Below are 18,370 nucleotides of genomic sequence, written 5' to 3' on the forward strand. Positions count from 1 at the left end.
ACAACATAATTTTAAAATGCTCGAAGCCCTTGAGATTTGTGTGCAGATCATACTAGTTCCGAAACTGGCTGCCGACATCCATAGAGTTTCTTAAAATTAACCAGGCGATCGTTTAGCGACCAAGGCTGTGTTACAATTATAAGACAGCATCCTAGAAGTTTACGCAGGCAGCTTAGAACACAATGTTTGTGCGAAACTCTATGCAGCAACGACCCCATGTTGTCAGAAACTTGGTCAGAAAAATAAAACACATCTCAACGACTGGATGAATGAATTGATAGATATGGCTGTTCCCTTTAGATCAGATAGTGGCCAACGCTTTTCAAGCAACGAGGCGCCAGCTTGCGTCGAAAAAAAAGCTAAAATAACAAACGTAACTGTTGACTTTTTACCTTATTTCAAGTTAAAATTTTAAAAATGAACTTTATTCACACTGGGGGTCTGGAGAAGTGTTTTCTTGTTTGCAGACGACTATTTTGGCGATCTCCGAGCTGTCGTTTCTTTCCTCCATGGAGGAAGGAAAAACTTCCTCCATGCCTTCCTCAGTTATTACACAGACTCATACAGTCAGTGGGACTTTATGCTTCATTAGAGGTGTGCGCCGAGGCGATTTTGACCGGCGGCGGCGTGGGGGTCGTACAGAGTCGGCGGCGGCGGCGTTGTCGGCGCACGCCGGTTTTTTCATCGGCGGCGGCGTGTGGCCAATTTTCGTCGGCGGCGGCGGCGTCGGCGGCGCAGAAACCGAAACTGAAAATTCAAAAGGCTCTTCCGCCACAGGTTACTGAATTAGTTGAAATTCGGGAATTTTAATCCAAATAGCATAAATGACACTACACAGATGTGTCGACATCCCGATGAATGCAAAGCGTTTTGTAAAATAGTTTTTATTTCGCTTTCATGAAAAAATAACGCGTATTTCAATCTATGTCCATGTTCTACGGTAAATGTGCAGCACTTTGCTTTTTTTACTTTAAGATGTTGTTTTAAGTTGTTGTTGTTGGCAACGTCATACTTCATAAAACCTTTTTTTCATTGAACAATGAGCAAGCAGTGACGCACGTCACTCATTTCGCTTTTTCCGGATCTGATCTTACTTTTACATTGTACGCTGCACAAAAGAAGAAGCACCTCTGCTTCGAGTTTTCTTATTACGATTGCATGAAACCGCTTTTTTGAGTATCTGTCATGCTTTGAATGTAACTTTCCTTCAAACGAATCAAAATACCTACTTTTCGCAATGTGAGAATCTTTTATGCAGCGGTATAGGATGCGGAAGGAAACAAATCTGCACATTTATTCAACTAGTTCTCAGCGCGGTGTTCAATGAATGAAGTGTAGACATGGGCGAGGCGGGTGGTGCAAAAAGGACACTTGAACCCTTCAAGCTCCACCAGCACTTGCTACCCATTCTAGCGACACCAACACGACCTACTCCCTCAGTCGTGATGGAAGTTGAAAGAAGGGTTTGCATCCCCCCAAGACAAAAAACTGTGATGGTCATATGTGCAGATGAGAGCAAATGCAATATTTGCTCAGATAGACAGCCCATACTGGTCACGAGCTGGGCGTCCGTTGACCACGCTTGCAGAGAACGTTGACTCCCCGAACCCTTGGTGTTTGGTCAGGGGAGAGGAACACCCCTTGCAAGTGGGCCCCATTAAAATTTCTCTTAAAAACGTCACAAATAAGAATGCTTGATAAGTATGTATAAAACATTCAACTTTTCAATGCTTTTTTGTAGCGTGTTCACGTGCTCAATACCCATCAGATGTGTGAGAAATCGAAATAGCAACTGCCACTCTCGACTTGTTCCGGAAAAGACACAGTAGAACAATGCAATTACGAGTGCTGGGAACCTTTGTTCTTTTGTATATTTGATTTCTAGACATGATTTGAATTCTTATATAAACAAAAATAAAACCTGCAACATATTAAAAAAAAGGCTGCTATTGGAAGATGTGTGTTGCAAGACGTGATTTTTCTAGACTTAAGTCTCTGCAAGGCATATCTGGTGTCACAAACTTGTAAGTGTCCCCCCCCCCTTTTCCCCACGACATCTCCCGATCCCCCCCCCCCTCTAATAAAAAGGCACCAATGTAGGCTTCCGTGATTGCCTACTGGCGCGCGGCGGGCCAATCCGGTGGCTAGATCCAACAGTGGCGATTTCGACTTGCTTTATTGGAGGTGCTGAAGGATCAAGAAAAGGCCGATATTTGTAAATTTCTTGAGAGTTCAGTGATAGTTTCTTCATGAATACCGTGGATTATTGGACCTCACTTTGTGTATAATGCTCCAATGAAAAAAAAAATGGTTTCATCCTGTGTCACTGCGGAGTCAGAAGCCATCACATGTGCAGGCATCAATAAGCTTCTATATGACATTGCTAAGGTTCAGTACATTTGTACAATTAATTCTCGTTAATTGAACATTTTGAGTATAATCCCTGCTTGGGTTAGTATGTGTGAAACATAAATTTGAGATTTAAAAGTATCATTGTGTGTTTCTGCAGCAAAGACACATTGATTAAAACTGATGACTCCGGAGCTACGGCAGAGGTAACATTCGTTCTGTTTTTTTCGGTTACGGTAACGGTAATGCGTTACCTTTTTATGTATCTATATAACGTGGAGCCGTGAAACGTTCCCCTTTTTCTTATTTGAGTAACTAGTGAGGTATTTAGTTACTTTTTATTGTAACGGATACATCACTAAATAGACTTACAGGAGTGATGTCGGCCCACACCTTTAGTTGTTGCGGTCTACAGGCTGGCTGTAAACATTAAATGAATATATTCCTTTCATCCAGAAGGGTTGCTCGATCATTGATGATCTCGACCTTTGAGAAATACACAACAGCTTCTTAATGATATGCATATCATCCCACCGAAGCGTGCACTTCGTTTCGTTAATATTTACAGTCAACGTGAGTGCTGTCGTCACGCCGTATGTTTTAGGTAGAAATTTAGCCTACTCAAAATACCCAAAGACGTCGATCCACCGCGCAACGCGTGGCCACGCGATGACGGTTCTGTATGAAAATGGCATCCACAGTGAAACATGTTGCATCTGCTGAAATTTTATCGCAACATTATTATACTGCCACGCTGGCTTGTATTTTTATGTCACAGTCTTGCGCAAAGGCACTGCCGTAGTGGTTCAGTAGCTAAGGTACTCGGCTGCTGACCCGCAGGTCGCGGGATCAAGTCCCACCTGCAGCTGCTTTATTTTCGATAGAGGCGAAAATGCTGCAGGCCTATGTGCTGCGATTTGGGTGCATGTTAAAGAAACCCAGGTTGTCAAAATTTCTGGAGTCCTCCACCACGGCATCTCTCATAATCATGTGGTGGTTTTGAAACGTTAAACACCACATATTAATCAGTTGCCTTGCGCAAAGGACGCTTGGCTGTCTGCGAACACTCTAGATTACTTTAGAATTTTCTGATAAGCTTGATACACCTACGATATGGATGCTACGTGTATAAATGGCGACGTACTTTCGCGCAGATCATATTACCAACGACCAATGCTCTGATTACCGCTATCTGTGTAAAGCGCGATTTTCGAGCACTTTGCACTTTCCTATGCACATGTTCACTCAATAAAAAGTGTCATCTTGAGCAACCCACGTACCATCTTCTTTGACGTCGCAACCACGCGGCAATACCGTAAGTGAAATGAGAACGGTGAAATGATGGATACAAAACAGTGAGATGGGGCGTTAGTGCACGGCCAAGTTTTGTTTAAGATGCGTATACCACAAGCTATTTTCTTCTATAGAACCAATATGATGCGGATTTGTTAAAATACTGTGAAGTTGAATGTCAAGAAAGGAAGAACATGAACTTAGAAAGAGACAGTGGAGACGAAAAGTGATAGGTATCCACGTAAAGTTTGATCGGTCGTTCCCCGCCAAACGTCCTAAACGTTTTGTCGACTATCTCAGGTGTATTCGAAAAAAAAAAGTCGGGCTGATTTACTCCATTGAAATCAGTCTATCGCGAAAATTCTTTCGAGAGAAAAATATTTTGGGTGGCCTATATGTCACTGAAATTTCAGCTATAGGCTGGGCCCTATATTGAGTCCTAAGATAAAAGCCTATTTACTGAGAGAGTCTATGTATAGGCTCTATTTATTTTGCCGACCTATGGTTTCGAATATTTAAAACCTCTCACTATGGCGTGCCTTGGTGTCGTATTGACGTTCTGGCTTGTAAAGCCGAAAATTTTATTTTTCAAATTATAAACTGTTCATATCTCCCCCCCCCCCCCCCCTATCCTCCCCGGCACTCGTTCTAGGGTTGGTCCTTTGATAAACACCATTCACATATCTTTAAAAAAATGCTTGGATATCAACTATTCATAACTCTCCTTTAAATATGTGGAAATGAAATGACGTCACTAAATTACCGATGAGGTGAAATATTAACTCTAAAAGCACAGTAAACGTGCCTAAAAAGCTAATTCAACGCTAAAACAATGTAACCTTAACTAATAATGTCAGCACACTTCTAAAACCTCATGCAATCTATATTGCATACCTGCAAGGTGCAGTTATTCAAGCGCTTTTTGCAGTGAAATTTGGCCATGGAGTTAATCTCGTTCATGGCAGTGCTATTTCTAAATTTGACGTTTGAATATATAATGAGGTTTACGAGTTTCTTTCGGTGAAATCCGCGTTTTTTTTGTGCGATGTAATTGAGCATTTTATGCATTGTGCTGGCACGAAGTTTATTGTAGATGATGCGTTTATAGAGTACACCGTTCAACGACTGTGGTGAAATAGAATCAGCAATTTATGTTCATTCATGCTACACAACTCTCTTGATATGCTCCCAGAGAACAGAAAAACGCATAACGAAGTACATTACTAACGAACGGAAGAATTAAATATTTCTCGGCCTTTTCATGTTGTTTCTGTAGTCCAATCTACAAACGTTCGTATTAAACGAGCATGACGGTACGAAGGCATGGAATTGGGTTTTGCAGCATGTTGTGACACATGTGCCACTCCAGGTCACCTTTAATACATGACATCGGAATCCACACTGAGCTTGATCTATGATTATGTACCTAATCAACAGAGAATAAGAGCTAAGCTCCGGATTCATTATTAATGTGGCTTCAAAAACGAGAAAGCAGCACGATTCGCGAGCAATCGAGCGCCCGTTCTCTCTCTCTATTTCGTTGAACTGCTTGTGCCCTGAGATGCCACTTCAATTTCTTTTTGAATTAATGTGGCGATCTGGAAAGTTGTGAGCGCCAAACAAGGCGCTAACAAGAACGAGAGAGACAGGATGGGTGCTTGTGAACGTCGCGTGGAGGCATTAGTTAGCGCTCGAAATTTCCCGATAGCAATGCGCCATCTGGCAGGATTTCAAGTTTTGTTAAAATGTAGCGATGACACAGATCATGGGTTTTGTCATGTCATTTGCTACCAATTAAACAGTGGCTGCGTAATTTAGGTTACCATGAAAATTGTCGCGGCCATATTTCAAGAAGGAAGGAGGCAGAAACGCACCGTTCATGCCATACGTGATCCTTCATCACTCGTGGAAATCAATTTATTCAAGCTGTAACGTGATTGAAGAATTCTGTTACTTCTCGGCAATCAGAGAGGCTTTTAATTCTTCCGTCTCTTTATGAGATATTGCTGCCATTTTTTTCCAACAGGCTTGCAGTTCTGTTGCACGGACATAGCAACACCCATGTTTTTGATGATTTTTTTTTCATTCCCATTCAAAAACTTTTCCATTCATAGTCATTTCTGAAGCGCATAAGAACTGAATTCCTGTCGTTCGTCACCCGTTGCTACGTTCGTCCAGTACACACTGCAAAAAGCTTGATGGCAAAGTCGTTTTCTATGTTCATGTTCCTTGTACCCAACCTTTCGCGCTCTTTGTGCACTTCAAGGAATTCAGAAAGACTACAATACAACCCAACCAGCTGTACACCGTGCCGTCGGGACTGGTATGCATGACGCAAATATGTTGCGAGTGGTCTCGCAGTGTTCTGCCATTGTGCTTCGTTCCCTGTTCCGTGAGCTCAAGTTTGGTCGACACGTGGCGTCGTTGCCGCGCCATTGGTGTCGTGTTTCCCGTGTCTTTTCTTATACACAGTGTATACGAAGAAATGTCTCTGTGTAGCCGCTGGTGCCGAGGTCGCGGATTACGTTTTTGCTTCTTTCCTTCCGCAGCTGTGGTGACAATTGGTGGTTAGATTATCGGTTATTTCTTTACTTATTTTAGTTTTCTCGTTTAGCTAGTTTTCTGTATTCTAGCCCAAGAAAGGTGATCCAGATTTTTTTTCTCTCGTGGGAATGACCATAGGTATCTGCGTACATGGTTGCAACTCCACATTTCCAAGTTGTAAGACTCGGAGTGCCCTGCCGACGGCCCCTATTCTCTTTCTGCTCTAGCAGCCATGACCGTCACGTTCTTCCAAACCTTCTCCTCCTACCAACTTCTAAACTATTTTCTCCACTCTCCCTTTTCCCTTCAAGGGACTGAGGCGTGGTCTAGCAAGGAAAGATAGTGTCTTTTTTTTTTCTTCAACCACACATTCATCCATTCAGGGGAAGCTTGCATGCAGTAACTGGTTTGGAAAGCAGGTAAGGTTCGCGGAAAGTCACCTCACCTACCCTGATTTGTTCCGGGTCTACGCTCTCGAGGTGCGCCAAAAGAGGCGACAACACGAAAGTCATACTTCGAATTCTTTAGGGCTGTTGGCTCCCCTCGTCAAAAACTTTTTGGACACGCCTGGCTGACTGACGGCCTAGGAAGAGCTGTCGGAAATCGAGGCAGCTTGATTTGTTCGACGTGCCACGAGACGCGCTGAATAATTAGCCGAGAGGTTGGGATTCATCGTCAGGTATGTTTCCCACACTCTGTGGTGCTCTCAAGTCTTCCACTCCCCCAGGCCCTAGCCTGCCTAGCGCTGCAGGCCCTATTCTGCACGTGCGATGCAACGTTATTGCACTGTGCTGTGTTGTGCGTATTATTGCATTATGACCTACGTTGTGTTTCTCTCTCGCCGTGTGACGAACTGAACGTGCATCCTTTCTATTTCTGGGTAGAAAAGAAGGCAGTGTTTGACTTTCTCTCTCTTTCTCCTTCTCGTTTTTTTTATCTTTATTCGCTGCGCCGTGCTCCCTGCTGGGCTGCAGAAATTAGGCGCCTTCTTCTAACCACTACCCCCACCATTTGGGGGACGGAGATGAAGACGGCAATTTCTTTGGACTGCCCTTGACTAAATGGGCATGCAGTATGTCCATTTACAGTGATATGCAAGGCGGCTTTCCTAAAGGTTTATTTTTTAACCAAAAACTCTTGTTCACAGATTGCTTTTCTCCCTCATTGTGCCTTTACCTTTCCGAATTCCAGCAAAGGCACGCGAGCACAAGATCTCAAAAAGGTAAATGGCAAAAACAAAATGAGCGAGAAAAGCCATCTGTGAACGAGAGTTTATGGTTGGAAAACTAACCTTACAGAAAAGCTGCCTTGCAGTTTATTGCAAACTATCTATTGTTTTCTCCTGCAGAGAATTTTAAGAAGACCACGGCTTAAAATGCGAGCACCGAGACGCTCTGAACCAGCTCTCAGAAGCTCTCATCAAGCTTCCATGATGCTACCTTTAGTGTGTAAATAGTGAACATAAACGTTGCTCTTATCAGCCCCGGCTACTCTGCTTGACTTCTACCTAAGACTTGGCTAGCTCCTTCGAGTACATCACGAGCAAGCAAAAGGGCACGGAGTTGTAAAGATGAAAATGTGCAACATCACATCGCTTTTATTACGTGACATATTCGTTCTCCGCCGCGTTCGCCCGATCGTGTCCACATATAACTTTCCCGTTTTATAGCGACGACACACCGTTGATTGCGGTCACGTCATTGAATGTTATTTAAACAGCGGTTGCATTATTTATTTGCAAATTACTTCTTCATAAAGTATGGTGAAGTAATTTATTATTTGGCCACCTGAGGAGCTTTCTAACTTGACTTATTTTTTTTATCAAGACTTGAATATAATGTTAAGTTTTATTTGGTTGACTCTGAGCATTACCTTCGCAACAGAAGTACATCTGTCAGCGACAATCATTCTTAACCTTTCCCAGTGCCAGTAGGTCCGTTCAAGTTACGTGATGAAAACCAGTTTGCTGAACTATGTCATATATGACATGTCGCTCAAATGTCGGTCTCTGCATTTTTGATGAATCCAGCCGTCTTTTGTAAATTGTCTACTGGCAAGTTTTTTAAAATTTTGTTTTGTTCTTTTTAAAACTGGTGGTCTCAGACAAGCTTATTACGCCTCTTCTCACCACTGGATAGCCGTTGTTACGCGCGGCGCCTGGGCCGACGGGGGAGGGCCGCGTTCTTTGTTCATCAAACAAGTCACCGAAGGGCTGCCAGCCTGCTGTCCGCCGTGTACTGTCCATCTTAGCCGGGAAGTGAGGTGGCATTCCGACACCATAAGACGTTCCACGAGACGACCACAATGGTTTCTTGGTGTCACAGGTGCAGTGTGGTGGCCACGCCCCAATCAAAGACCTTGACTTGAGCGAGTGTGAGCGGCACCGTCAGAAATGGTGTGTGTGTCTCGTGATTCAACAGCGCATTCTGGATTCATTCCCTGATTAAGTCAAAACGTACACTTCATAGTGAGCCACCCAGCGCATTCGCAAGAGACCTCTCGCCCTGTCTGTACAGAATGTAATAAATACTCTGTTACGTTTGCCATCTTACTCCTGAGTGCACATGCGTTTTATTTTCTGTCTCTCTACACGCCCTTTCTTGCCCCTATTTCTCAACCCTTGGTGCTAGGCAGCAAACCGGATGCCAAGATATGGTTAATCCCCCAGCCTTCCTTTCTCCCTCTTGCCATCTTACTGCCTTGGCATCTTCATCCCGGGTATCCAATGTCTTAAAAGGCCGGTACAAACAGACAAGTTAAAAAATAAAACAGATGGTGAATATTTTCTGCAGCATGTTCAGACGCTGCGTATAAGTAGTCATCCTCGAAAATTATCAACTTTAACACCGCGGACAGGTGCTGATATACCCTGAGTAGGTTCGAGCATGTATTATGCCTCGACGCTTTTAATCTTCATTAAACTTCTCCCTTTTCATTTCATCCTTCGGGGTTTTGTGTAGTTCTTCATCTAACGCCTAACCTCCATGTCCTTCCTCATTTATTCCTCCTCCTCCCTTCATCTAACGCGCTGCATTCGTGCTGCACTGCTACCACTTCATTTCTTCTTTATGTACGCCCTGTTTCGGGCACAATTATAAGCTGCCATCTTGGACTGATAATGATGCCGTTTTTCATCCGTATGAATATTCGAATTGTGCTATGGCGAACTCGCACGCATCAAAACGCTGGGCCATTACATTCAACGTCGTATCACCATAATCATAGCTAATTACGACACAAAAAACAGATAAATTGCTTCTAAGCCTAAGATGGCAGTGTCTATGCTTTACTGTAACTGTTACATTTATTTTTTTGTCAATTTGTTCAATATGTCATTTCATGCAGCGGCCGCCGAACTCGTTCCGCTGTTCATAGTGGTACTCTCTGTCTCTGAAGCTGGATGAAGATAACTAAGAAGCCTGGTTTTTACTGGCTACATAAAATGTGAAACGAAGCTATAAATCACGATGAAAAAGAAGACAAATCTTTGAAAAGTTAGTACTGGCGCATAAATGGCACGTCGATTGCGCCGATGAAAAACGTCGGCGGCGGCGGCGGCGGCGCGCCGATCAGTTCGCGTCGGCGGCGGCGAAAACTATCGGCGGCGGCGCGCCGACCAGTCGGCGCACACCTCTAGCCATTCATCAGGCATCTTAATAAAGGAGGCGTTGTCTTCACAATCTGGCAACGCTGATCATCATTCATTTCGTGACACGGAGGAAGGAAAAAGGTAAGGAAAGGGCATGCCCAGCCGGCGCAGGGCGTAAAAAATGTGGCGGAAATGACATCATGGCGGCCATATTCACTAGGCACAATGGCGGCGTTGCTATGGTTACGTGTTGCGCAGTGAAGCTGGTCTAGCAGTGAGCGGCCGCGGCTGGCGGCGGAATGTGTGCCTCCCCAGGTCTCGTGCTGAGTCGTGGCGGACAATATCTGTGCTCTGCGCCGCGTTATTGGTTACGCAGTGTTCTCCTGGCTGTTACATTACTCTTAGCAACGTTTACAAATCCCTTTGTCCATCACGGGGTTTCAACAGTGCGTAGAACAAGTGCATATCCATGTGTCGTGCGGCTGATGACGCGGATATGAAGCAGTTAGTGTTCAGCGAAATGCTCAGCGAAATTGCGTTGGGCACCATGACGAAGCTGAATGACGACGAACGCCTTGCAGGTCAGTGACGGTTGAGCAGTGCTCCTGCTTGTGACAACGGACGGCGCTGTTGAGCCCAGCAAGACGCCATGAGGACCATGTGCACATACGTAGTTTCGTGTTGTGTGTGTACAGTAACAACTTGCATGTGCGTATTAAAACAACTTTTCTGTTCCGCTTGGTACACTCACCACCAGCATTGCATGTAATCTCAACGTAACAGCAACCACGTTCAACTGTCACTAGCACCGTGCTCGAAGTCACCACGGTCGCAGAATGCTGACGCCGGTGAGTTTCACGCGGAACACGGACACAGTGGCAGGACGCTGCGTCAGTCGCGTGGCGGAATGCAACCGTAGAAGGCGCACGACCGATCGTGTTGTCTGTACAGTTGCTGAATTAATGACGTGAAAGCACTCGCCGTTGTCAGTGCATCTAGCGCGCGTTCTCTCGTAGTTGCTTCGTTGTCGGCGAGCTGTTGTTACTCCCTGTTATTACTCGGACGAAGCGATTTCGCTGAAGGTGTCCCGCTGGCTCTGAGTGATGAGCCCAGTTCCATTAGTTTCGGATCGTCCCGACACACGCGCTGCGCAGGCCACGTGCTTTCCGAGCCGGAGAGGGAGTCGCGCCTTCTGCTTCGCATTCATATGTAAACAAGAGAGGAGAATTTGCCTAGTCAATATGGCCGACTTCCGGCTTCATCGCGGCTTCACAACGAGTGACGTCAGGGCCTCTCCTTACCTTTTCCTTCCTCCGTGTTTCGTGACTAGTGACGTTAGACATGGCGTCGGTGAGAAGCGCTCCTTGTTTTTAAAATAGTAGTAGTAAACGATTGTAATATAACGAAAAACTTCTTTGTAGACTGTGTTGTGCGAACTTTAAAAAGGATAACAAAATCGGGCGTGTGTTGTTTGTAGGTCGGGGCACGCTCAAAGCGCGCCTTGACAATTTTACTATAGAGAGTCCGCTTGCTGTATTCACGTGGGTCGCTCCATTGTTCTTCATTGATACTTCCGCATTCTGTGTCGCGGTGCTGAAACTCACTTTTGTAAGGGCAGCGCAACAACACGGTAAAAGAAAGTGTCGTTGCGTTGCCATTTCAAAAGGAGTACTGTGTGCCAGCTATCCCAAGCCAAAGTACTTTTCGATGCTGAAACCACGTTTTCCTTTTTTTTTTTCTGCAAAGGCCGCTGCAGCGAAAGTTCAAGAGGTGCGAGAGATTACGAGGATTGAACGAGTTGGAGCCCATTCACACATACGTGGTCTCGGACTCGATGATTCACTTGAACCACGACCGGTAAGCGCGACTGAAGACGCCGTTATTATACGTCTGGTTTTTGGTACGCGAAAGCGCCATGCTAGGCAGCTTGAATGATGTAATAGTTGTGCAGGGATACCTGCTTACTCTCTCTGCAGCGCAATCCGTTCAAGGCGATATGCTACATCTACTTGGGTTTTGGGCGGTGCACGTTTAATGAATCTTGATTTTCTTATTGTTCAAAATGAAAGCACTTGTGGCTGCACTGAATACGTTTTTGATGCCTTAAGAAAAAAAAAAAGTCAAATCCCACGTGCAGTGGGAATTGATATGCGAAGCACGTATGAGAAATGTTGATATGTCTGTTTAAAATCAGTACAACGTTACGAGGTGGAAGTGAATGATGCCGTGCATAATTTCCGTGTCATGATTATTATATTTGGATGTGTCGTTTACCTTCGTCATCTGTTCACGTCGCACGATACCAAATTTAGTATATGTGGAGCTAGCAAACCGGCCGCGAGCACGCTATGAGCATGGTATGTTGTCATGTTCCTACATGACACGCGTGTCAGGATTATCATGTTTCCACCAGTCATATACCTTCGTCATTCATTGACGTCATGTAACACAATTTGGAACATGTGGAGCTAGCCAAACGGTGGCGAGCGCATCATGAAGGGCCCAATATCCTTCAATGTAGTGTTGACGCGCGGGCACGCTGGGCACAGCGATGCTACGTTAGCAAAACGTGAGCACTCTATAGTCTGACGCCAGGCACAGCCCGACGGCAACCAGTGCTAAATGCGAGGATGCTGCATTTTGCACCGATGCGTTACCTAGACAACACTGCGTCTCCCTCTTTTCGTTATGGAGGGACGCCGGGCACACTGAAACGCGCATGCGTCAAAACAACGCAGCCCGGCGCGCGCCTGAGTATATGAAAGGACCAGAGCTTGGCGTGGCAACGCCAGCGTGGCGCGAGGAAATGAACGCCGACGAGGACGCGCACCGTGTCGCGTCGAAATGTGTTGCCGCCTTGACTGTGGCATGTAGTCATGTTCTCACATGACACGCATGTCATGATATTCATGTTTGCACCAGTCATATAGGAGGGTTGCACGTGACGTCATCCGCTTGAGGCGCTAGCGGTGTTTGCCTCTACCGCCATGTCAATGGTCTAAGTGCGCCCTTTTTGAAGCGGCGAGCGGCAGTGAGAGATGGTGTGCGTGCCGCTACGTACGGTACCAACGTGGTGAAATTCGACTGAGTGCTTACGCGCGTGGCTTCCGAAGTCCGGTGAAACTTCGCTACGAACATAAGGTTCACATTTTCGGCGGATATCGACCTGTTCGACTTCAGCAGCGATGAAGCTGTGTGGGATGTGAAGTGTTAATCCCGCATCAAGCTCACGGACATTAAGGACCACCTTGTTGGCGGCACAAGCTTTGCAACAAGGAGCGAGCTTAAAACCTGTAAATTGATGGACGCCCACAACTATGTCACTAGCGGATGGGTCCAACAGCATCGAGTTAGAGACCTCGGAGACAGCCGCCACGTCGTCGACGGAAACAAGACTGGTTCCTCTTGCTCACTGTTCGGACAAATATTTTTTTTTTCACCGCGGTGGTGTCGTTTCCCAAATTCTTTGTGTGGAAGGGCTTCACCATTTGCAAGAGCATGTGAGGTGATACAATTGGCATAGTTTGATCATGGTTGAGCGCAAGCCGCTTGCAATCAAAAATGCTCTTTGCTGCAGGGTCCAATCACGCGCGTCGGGCAACTGCGCACCCAGAAATCACATACGGTCTCGATTGTAACTGATCGACGTCATTGTGCTCGGCTCTTTAAAGCATGGGTAAACGAGAACGCACTGCGTCACTGACTGTTTACTAACACACCGAAATCAGTAACACGCCACACCTACCTGAATGATACCGGTGATAAGCAGCGATCGCGGTCGTAGTCCGCGCGCTCGTCTCTTGCTGCGTAAACAAAGCTTCATAGCGCACGTCGCGAAAACCCAAATGTTTCACCACAAAATCGAGCCTCTATGATGTTGCATAGGTTCTGAACACTTACCGGAAATGAAATGTTTAACGCACACGCAGCATAGTGTGTGGCTGAGCCATTCAAACCTTTTCGATTGGTTTACAATCATTTTAGGCATGAAAAAAAAAAAAGCCGACATCAGACGCATTGTCATGACCAGCCATCTCACTCGAGTGATTGTAGCAACCAAATAAGGCACAGTTCACCATTATGAGCACAGGTCAGGAATCTTGCACAGGCGCGCAGCCGTGAGTGCATCATATAACACCCACGTACTAGTGTACGTTCTGCGACTGCTTGCCCGCGGCGGCAGGGAGGGAGACCACAAAGATGGATGCGTTGCCTCTTCGACGCTGGCGTCATGTCGTGGGCCACGCCCATGTGCAACCCTCCTATACCTCGTCATCCATTGGCGTCACGTAATACCAAACTTGGCGTATGTGAAGCTAGCGAAACAGCCGCAAGTGCATCATCAGTGTGGCATGTAGTCATGCTGTTACATGACACGTATGTCGTGATCACCATGTTTGGATGTGTCATTTACCTATGTTGCCCGTTTGCATCGCGTAATACCGAGTTTGGTACATGTCATCATCATCTTCATCAGCCTGACTACGTCCACTGCAGGACAAAGGCCTCTCCCATGTTCCGCCAGTTAACCCGGTCCTCAGCTTGCTGCTGCCAATTTATACCCGCAAACTTCTTAATCTCATCTGCCCACCTAACCTTCTGTCTCCCCCTAACCCGCTTCCCTTCTCTGGGAATCCAGAAAGAGAGAATAAACATTTATTAATAACAAATGGAAACTGAGCCTTCTTTGGGTGGGGCCCTCAGTCCAGGGCTCCATTGCCTTGCGCGACCTTGCGAGCCCGCTGGACCAGCTGCTGCTGTTCCTGCCGGCGTAAGCTGAGCAGTGCAGACTCCCAAGAGGAAGGGGTGGGATTGGGAATGGGAGGCACGCCCTGTGGGGCAGAGCATTCCCACGTGGAGTGGTACACCGTCGGTACGGATCCACAGAAGGGGCAGTAGGAGGAGTAGAGAGTCGGATGAAAGTGATTTAGCATATAAAGGCAAGGAAATGAATTGGTCTGTAGTTGCCGCCAAGCGACAGCATCTGCTCTGTTAAGTGAAGGATGAGGGGGAGGATACGTATAACGGCTCTGTCGATAGTACTGCAGCGTAGCGTTGTAGTTTAGTGGTTCTGTCGATGCGTCGTCTGGATTGGACAGCTCTTCCAATGGAGCCCGGCCGGTCAGCTTTCGGGCAACCGCATGAACGCGTTCATTACCATGGAGAGAGGCGTGTCCAGGAGTCCAGACGATACGCACAGGACGTAATGCGGACGGTGAGACAGAAGAGAGGATATTGTGTGTATGTGCAGCCACAAGTCCTTGAGCGAAAGCACGGCAAGCAGCTTGTGAATCTGTTACAATAGTGACAGGGGAGTCATGTGACAGTGTCGTAGCGTAAACAATTGGCAGAGCGAGAGCTCCCTCCTCTGCCAGACCACTGTCTGTAGTGCGAAGTGTGGCAGACGCCACAAGGGCGTCTGTGTCATCTGTCACGGCTAAACACATGGCTTACTTCTCTGGGTAGCGTGCTGCATCAGTGTAAAGTACTTGTAAGTCTGATGTACCATCACCAAAGACGCGTGTCATAGCCTGAACTCGGGCACGTCGACGACCGGCGTGGCGGGAGGGATTCATATTGCGTGGAATCGGAGGCACTTTGATGAGTGCGCGGACAGTAGAAGCAAGTTTATATCGCGGTACTTGTGCGGGTTTTTGAGGAATCGGGTAGCCAAGACGAGACAGGATGGCGCAGCCCTGACGGGTCTGCCTGAGCCGTTGGAGCTGACTATTGTGCTGGGCCTCGATGAGTTCGGTTATGGTGTTGTGAACTCCTAATTGAAGGAGGCGTTGTGTAGATGCGTGTGGAGGCAAGCCGATAGCCGCCTTCACAGCTGTCCGTAGAAGGATGTCCATCTTTTTTATTTGAGCTAGAGTGAGATTGTGAAAGGGAAGATGATAGGTGAGCCGACTAACTATGAGTGCTTGTACTAAGCGGAGGACATCTTTCTCACAGAGGCCTCTCCTGCGATTGGTGATGCGTTGGATCATGTGTGTAATTTGAGTTATCTGCTGAGCCAGAAGGTGTGCAGTGTACGAGGCCTTGCCGTCGGACTGAAGGTAGAGGCCTAAAATGCGAATTCGTGGTACCAGAAAGATAGGATGGCCATCAAGAAACAGCGAAATGTCAGGAGAATCTGGGAATCCAGTTTGTTACCCTTAATGACCAGCGGTTATCCTGTCTATGCGCTACATGCCCGGCCCATGTCCATTTCTTCTTCTTTATTTCAACTATGATATCCTTAACCCCCGTTTGTACCCTAATCCACTCTGCTCTCTTCTTGTCTTTTAAGGTTACACCTACCATTTTTCTTTCCATTGCCCGCTGCGTCGTCCTCAATTTAAGCTGAACCCTCTTTGTAAGTCTCCAGGTTTCTGCTCCATAGCTAAGTACCAGCAAGATACAGCTGTTATATACCTTCCTCTCGGAGGATAGTGGCAATCTACCTGTCATAATTTGAGAGGGCTTGCCGAACGTGCTCCACCCCATTCTTATTCTTCTAGTTACTTCAATCTCGTGGTTCGGCTCTGTGGTTATTACCTGCCCTAAGTAGACATAGTCTTTTACAACTTGAAGTGCACTATCACCTATCTCGAAGCGCTGCGCTTTTCTGAGGTTGTTGTACATTACTTTCGTTTTCTTCAGATTCATTTTAAGACCCACCTTTCTGCTCTCCTTGTCTAACTCCGTAATCATGAGTTGCATTTCGTCCCCTGAGTTACTCTGCAACGCAATGTCATCGGCGAAGCGCAGGTTACTAAGGTATTTTCTATTAACTCTTATCCCTAACTGTTCCCATTATAGGCTTCTGAAAACCTCCTGCAAGCACGCGGTAAATAGCATTGGGGAGATTGTGTCTCCCTGCCTTACACCCTTCTTGATTGGTATGCTCTTGCTTTCTTTATGAAGCACTATGGTAGCAGTTGATCCCCTGTACATTTCTTCCAGAATGTTCATATATACTTCATCTATGCCCTGATTATGCAGTGTCTGCATGACAGCTGATATTTCTACTGAATCAAATGCCTTCTCGTAATCTGTGAAGGCTATGTATAGTGGTTGGTTATACTCTGAGCATTTTTCTATTACCTGATTGACAGTATGAATGTGGTCAATTGTTGAGTAGCCTGTTCATGTGAAGCTAGCGAAACAGCTGCGAGCGCATCATGAGCGTAGCATGTAGTCATGTTGTTACATGACATGGATGTCATGTTTATCATGCTTGCACCAGTATCATACCTTCTTCATTCATTCACGTCTCGTAATACCAAATTTGGTATAAGTGAAGCTAGCGACACGGCTGCCAGTGCATCATGAGCGTGGCATGTAGTCATGTTGTTACATGAAATGCATCTCATAATTATCATGTTTGCACAAGTCACATACCTTCGACACCTATTCACGTACTGTAATACCAAATTTGGTATATGTGACGCTTTCGAAACGGCCGCTAGCGCATCATGTGTGGCATGTAGTCATGTTGTTACATGACACGCATGTCATAATTTTCATGATAGGTGTGTCGCTTGTGTTCACTATGCAATCATGCCATACGATACCAGTTTTGCAACATGCCATGGGAACGAAACCACTGCAAGAGCTACAGAACCATCAAATGTAAATCATGACATACATGTCATGATTTTCATGTTGTGACCAGTCAAATATATTCTTCATACAGTCGTGTTATGCCATACCAAGTTTGGTATCGATACCATTATCGAAACAGCCAGGAGAGCTAAAAGTCGTAGGCGGCTAGATAGATAGATACACTCAGAGTCGTCGAAGTTCGCTAAGAAATGTTTCGCATTTAAAAAGCTCTGTCAGTTTTGATATCGATATAGAGTTGGCAACATAAGCACAGCAACTCGTCAGTTGCATGTGTAGTACACATAAGCGATTATGAGTGAACTCAGCTGCATAGACAGTTTTGTGTTGACTGGTCATGCTACTACCCATTGCGCATGCTGCGTGATGAAAACGCTAAACCAAGGCATGCACGTTTTCTGCCTCTGCTGTTAAGACAGCATTCAATGCCAAGTGGACGAAAAGTGTGCCGATTGCGGTGTTTAAAAATTGTGTCAGTGTACCATTAAGAAACCAGAGGGGGTCGAAAATATTTGGAGTCCTCTATTACAGAGTTTCTCATGGCCCACCTCAGGATGTTCAACCAGAGACAGTTGGCCCAGTTGTTAGGCATTTCTGACGTCATACATATTCGCACTGTCCGTAAACTGATGCGCCGCGCCGCGGATAGAGAGAAAAACGCCTTGAGGATCAATCGACGACGCAATGCTTTAATGTGGCTAGTGTTGGACCTGCCAACACTTGCCATGCAGGCAATGCAGAAAGCTTTCGTTAACCTTTTCTCGAATGAGTAGTAATATCCTACATATGGGCTCTGTGCCGCGAAGCGCAAGCCATATTTGCAACGGAAATATTGTAACATTCTTTCTAGCAAAATATACCATTGCAAATGCGTAGTGATCGGATGTGTAGTAATCTGTTGGCAAGTCTGCGCCGCTTCAATACGCTTTGGTGGTGGTTTCTCCTCGCATTCCCAAAATGTAATCTTGCGAAGCCTTCAGGCAGCTT

General features: G+C 46.0%; 1 protein-coding gene across 2 annotated transcripts in view; it reads left to right on the top strand.

The window, feature by feature from the left end:
* The first annotated feature begins 11,048 nt into the window (after positions 1–11,048).
* The window catches only part of rept (RuvB-like helicase 2 rept), a 193,883-nt gene continuing 186,561 nt past the window's right edge, over positions 11,049–18,370 (top strand). For both annotated transcript variants that reach the window (XM_075882329.1, XM_037429838.2), the window contains exons 1-2: positions 11,049–11,125; positions 11,522–11,632. In XM_075882329.1, coding sequence (XP_075738444.1) covers positions 11,117–11,125; positions 11,522–11,632 — 120 coding nt within the window. In that variant the 5' untranslated portion in view covers positions 11,049–11,116. The remainder of the gene's footprint in view (positions 11,126–11,521; positions 11,633–18,370) is intronic.

Source organism: Rhipicephalus microplus, chromosome 2 (genome assembly GCF_043290135.1).
Source record: "Rhipicephalus microplus isolate Deutch F79 chromosome 2, USDA_Rmic, whole genome shotgun sequence".
Taxonomy (NCBI): Eukaryota; Metazoa; Arthropoda; class Arachnida; order Ixodida; family Ixodidae; genus Rhipicephalus; species Rhipicephalus microplus.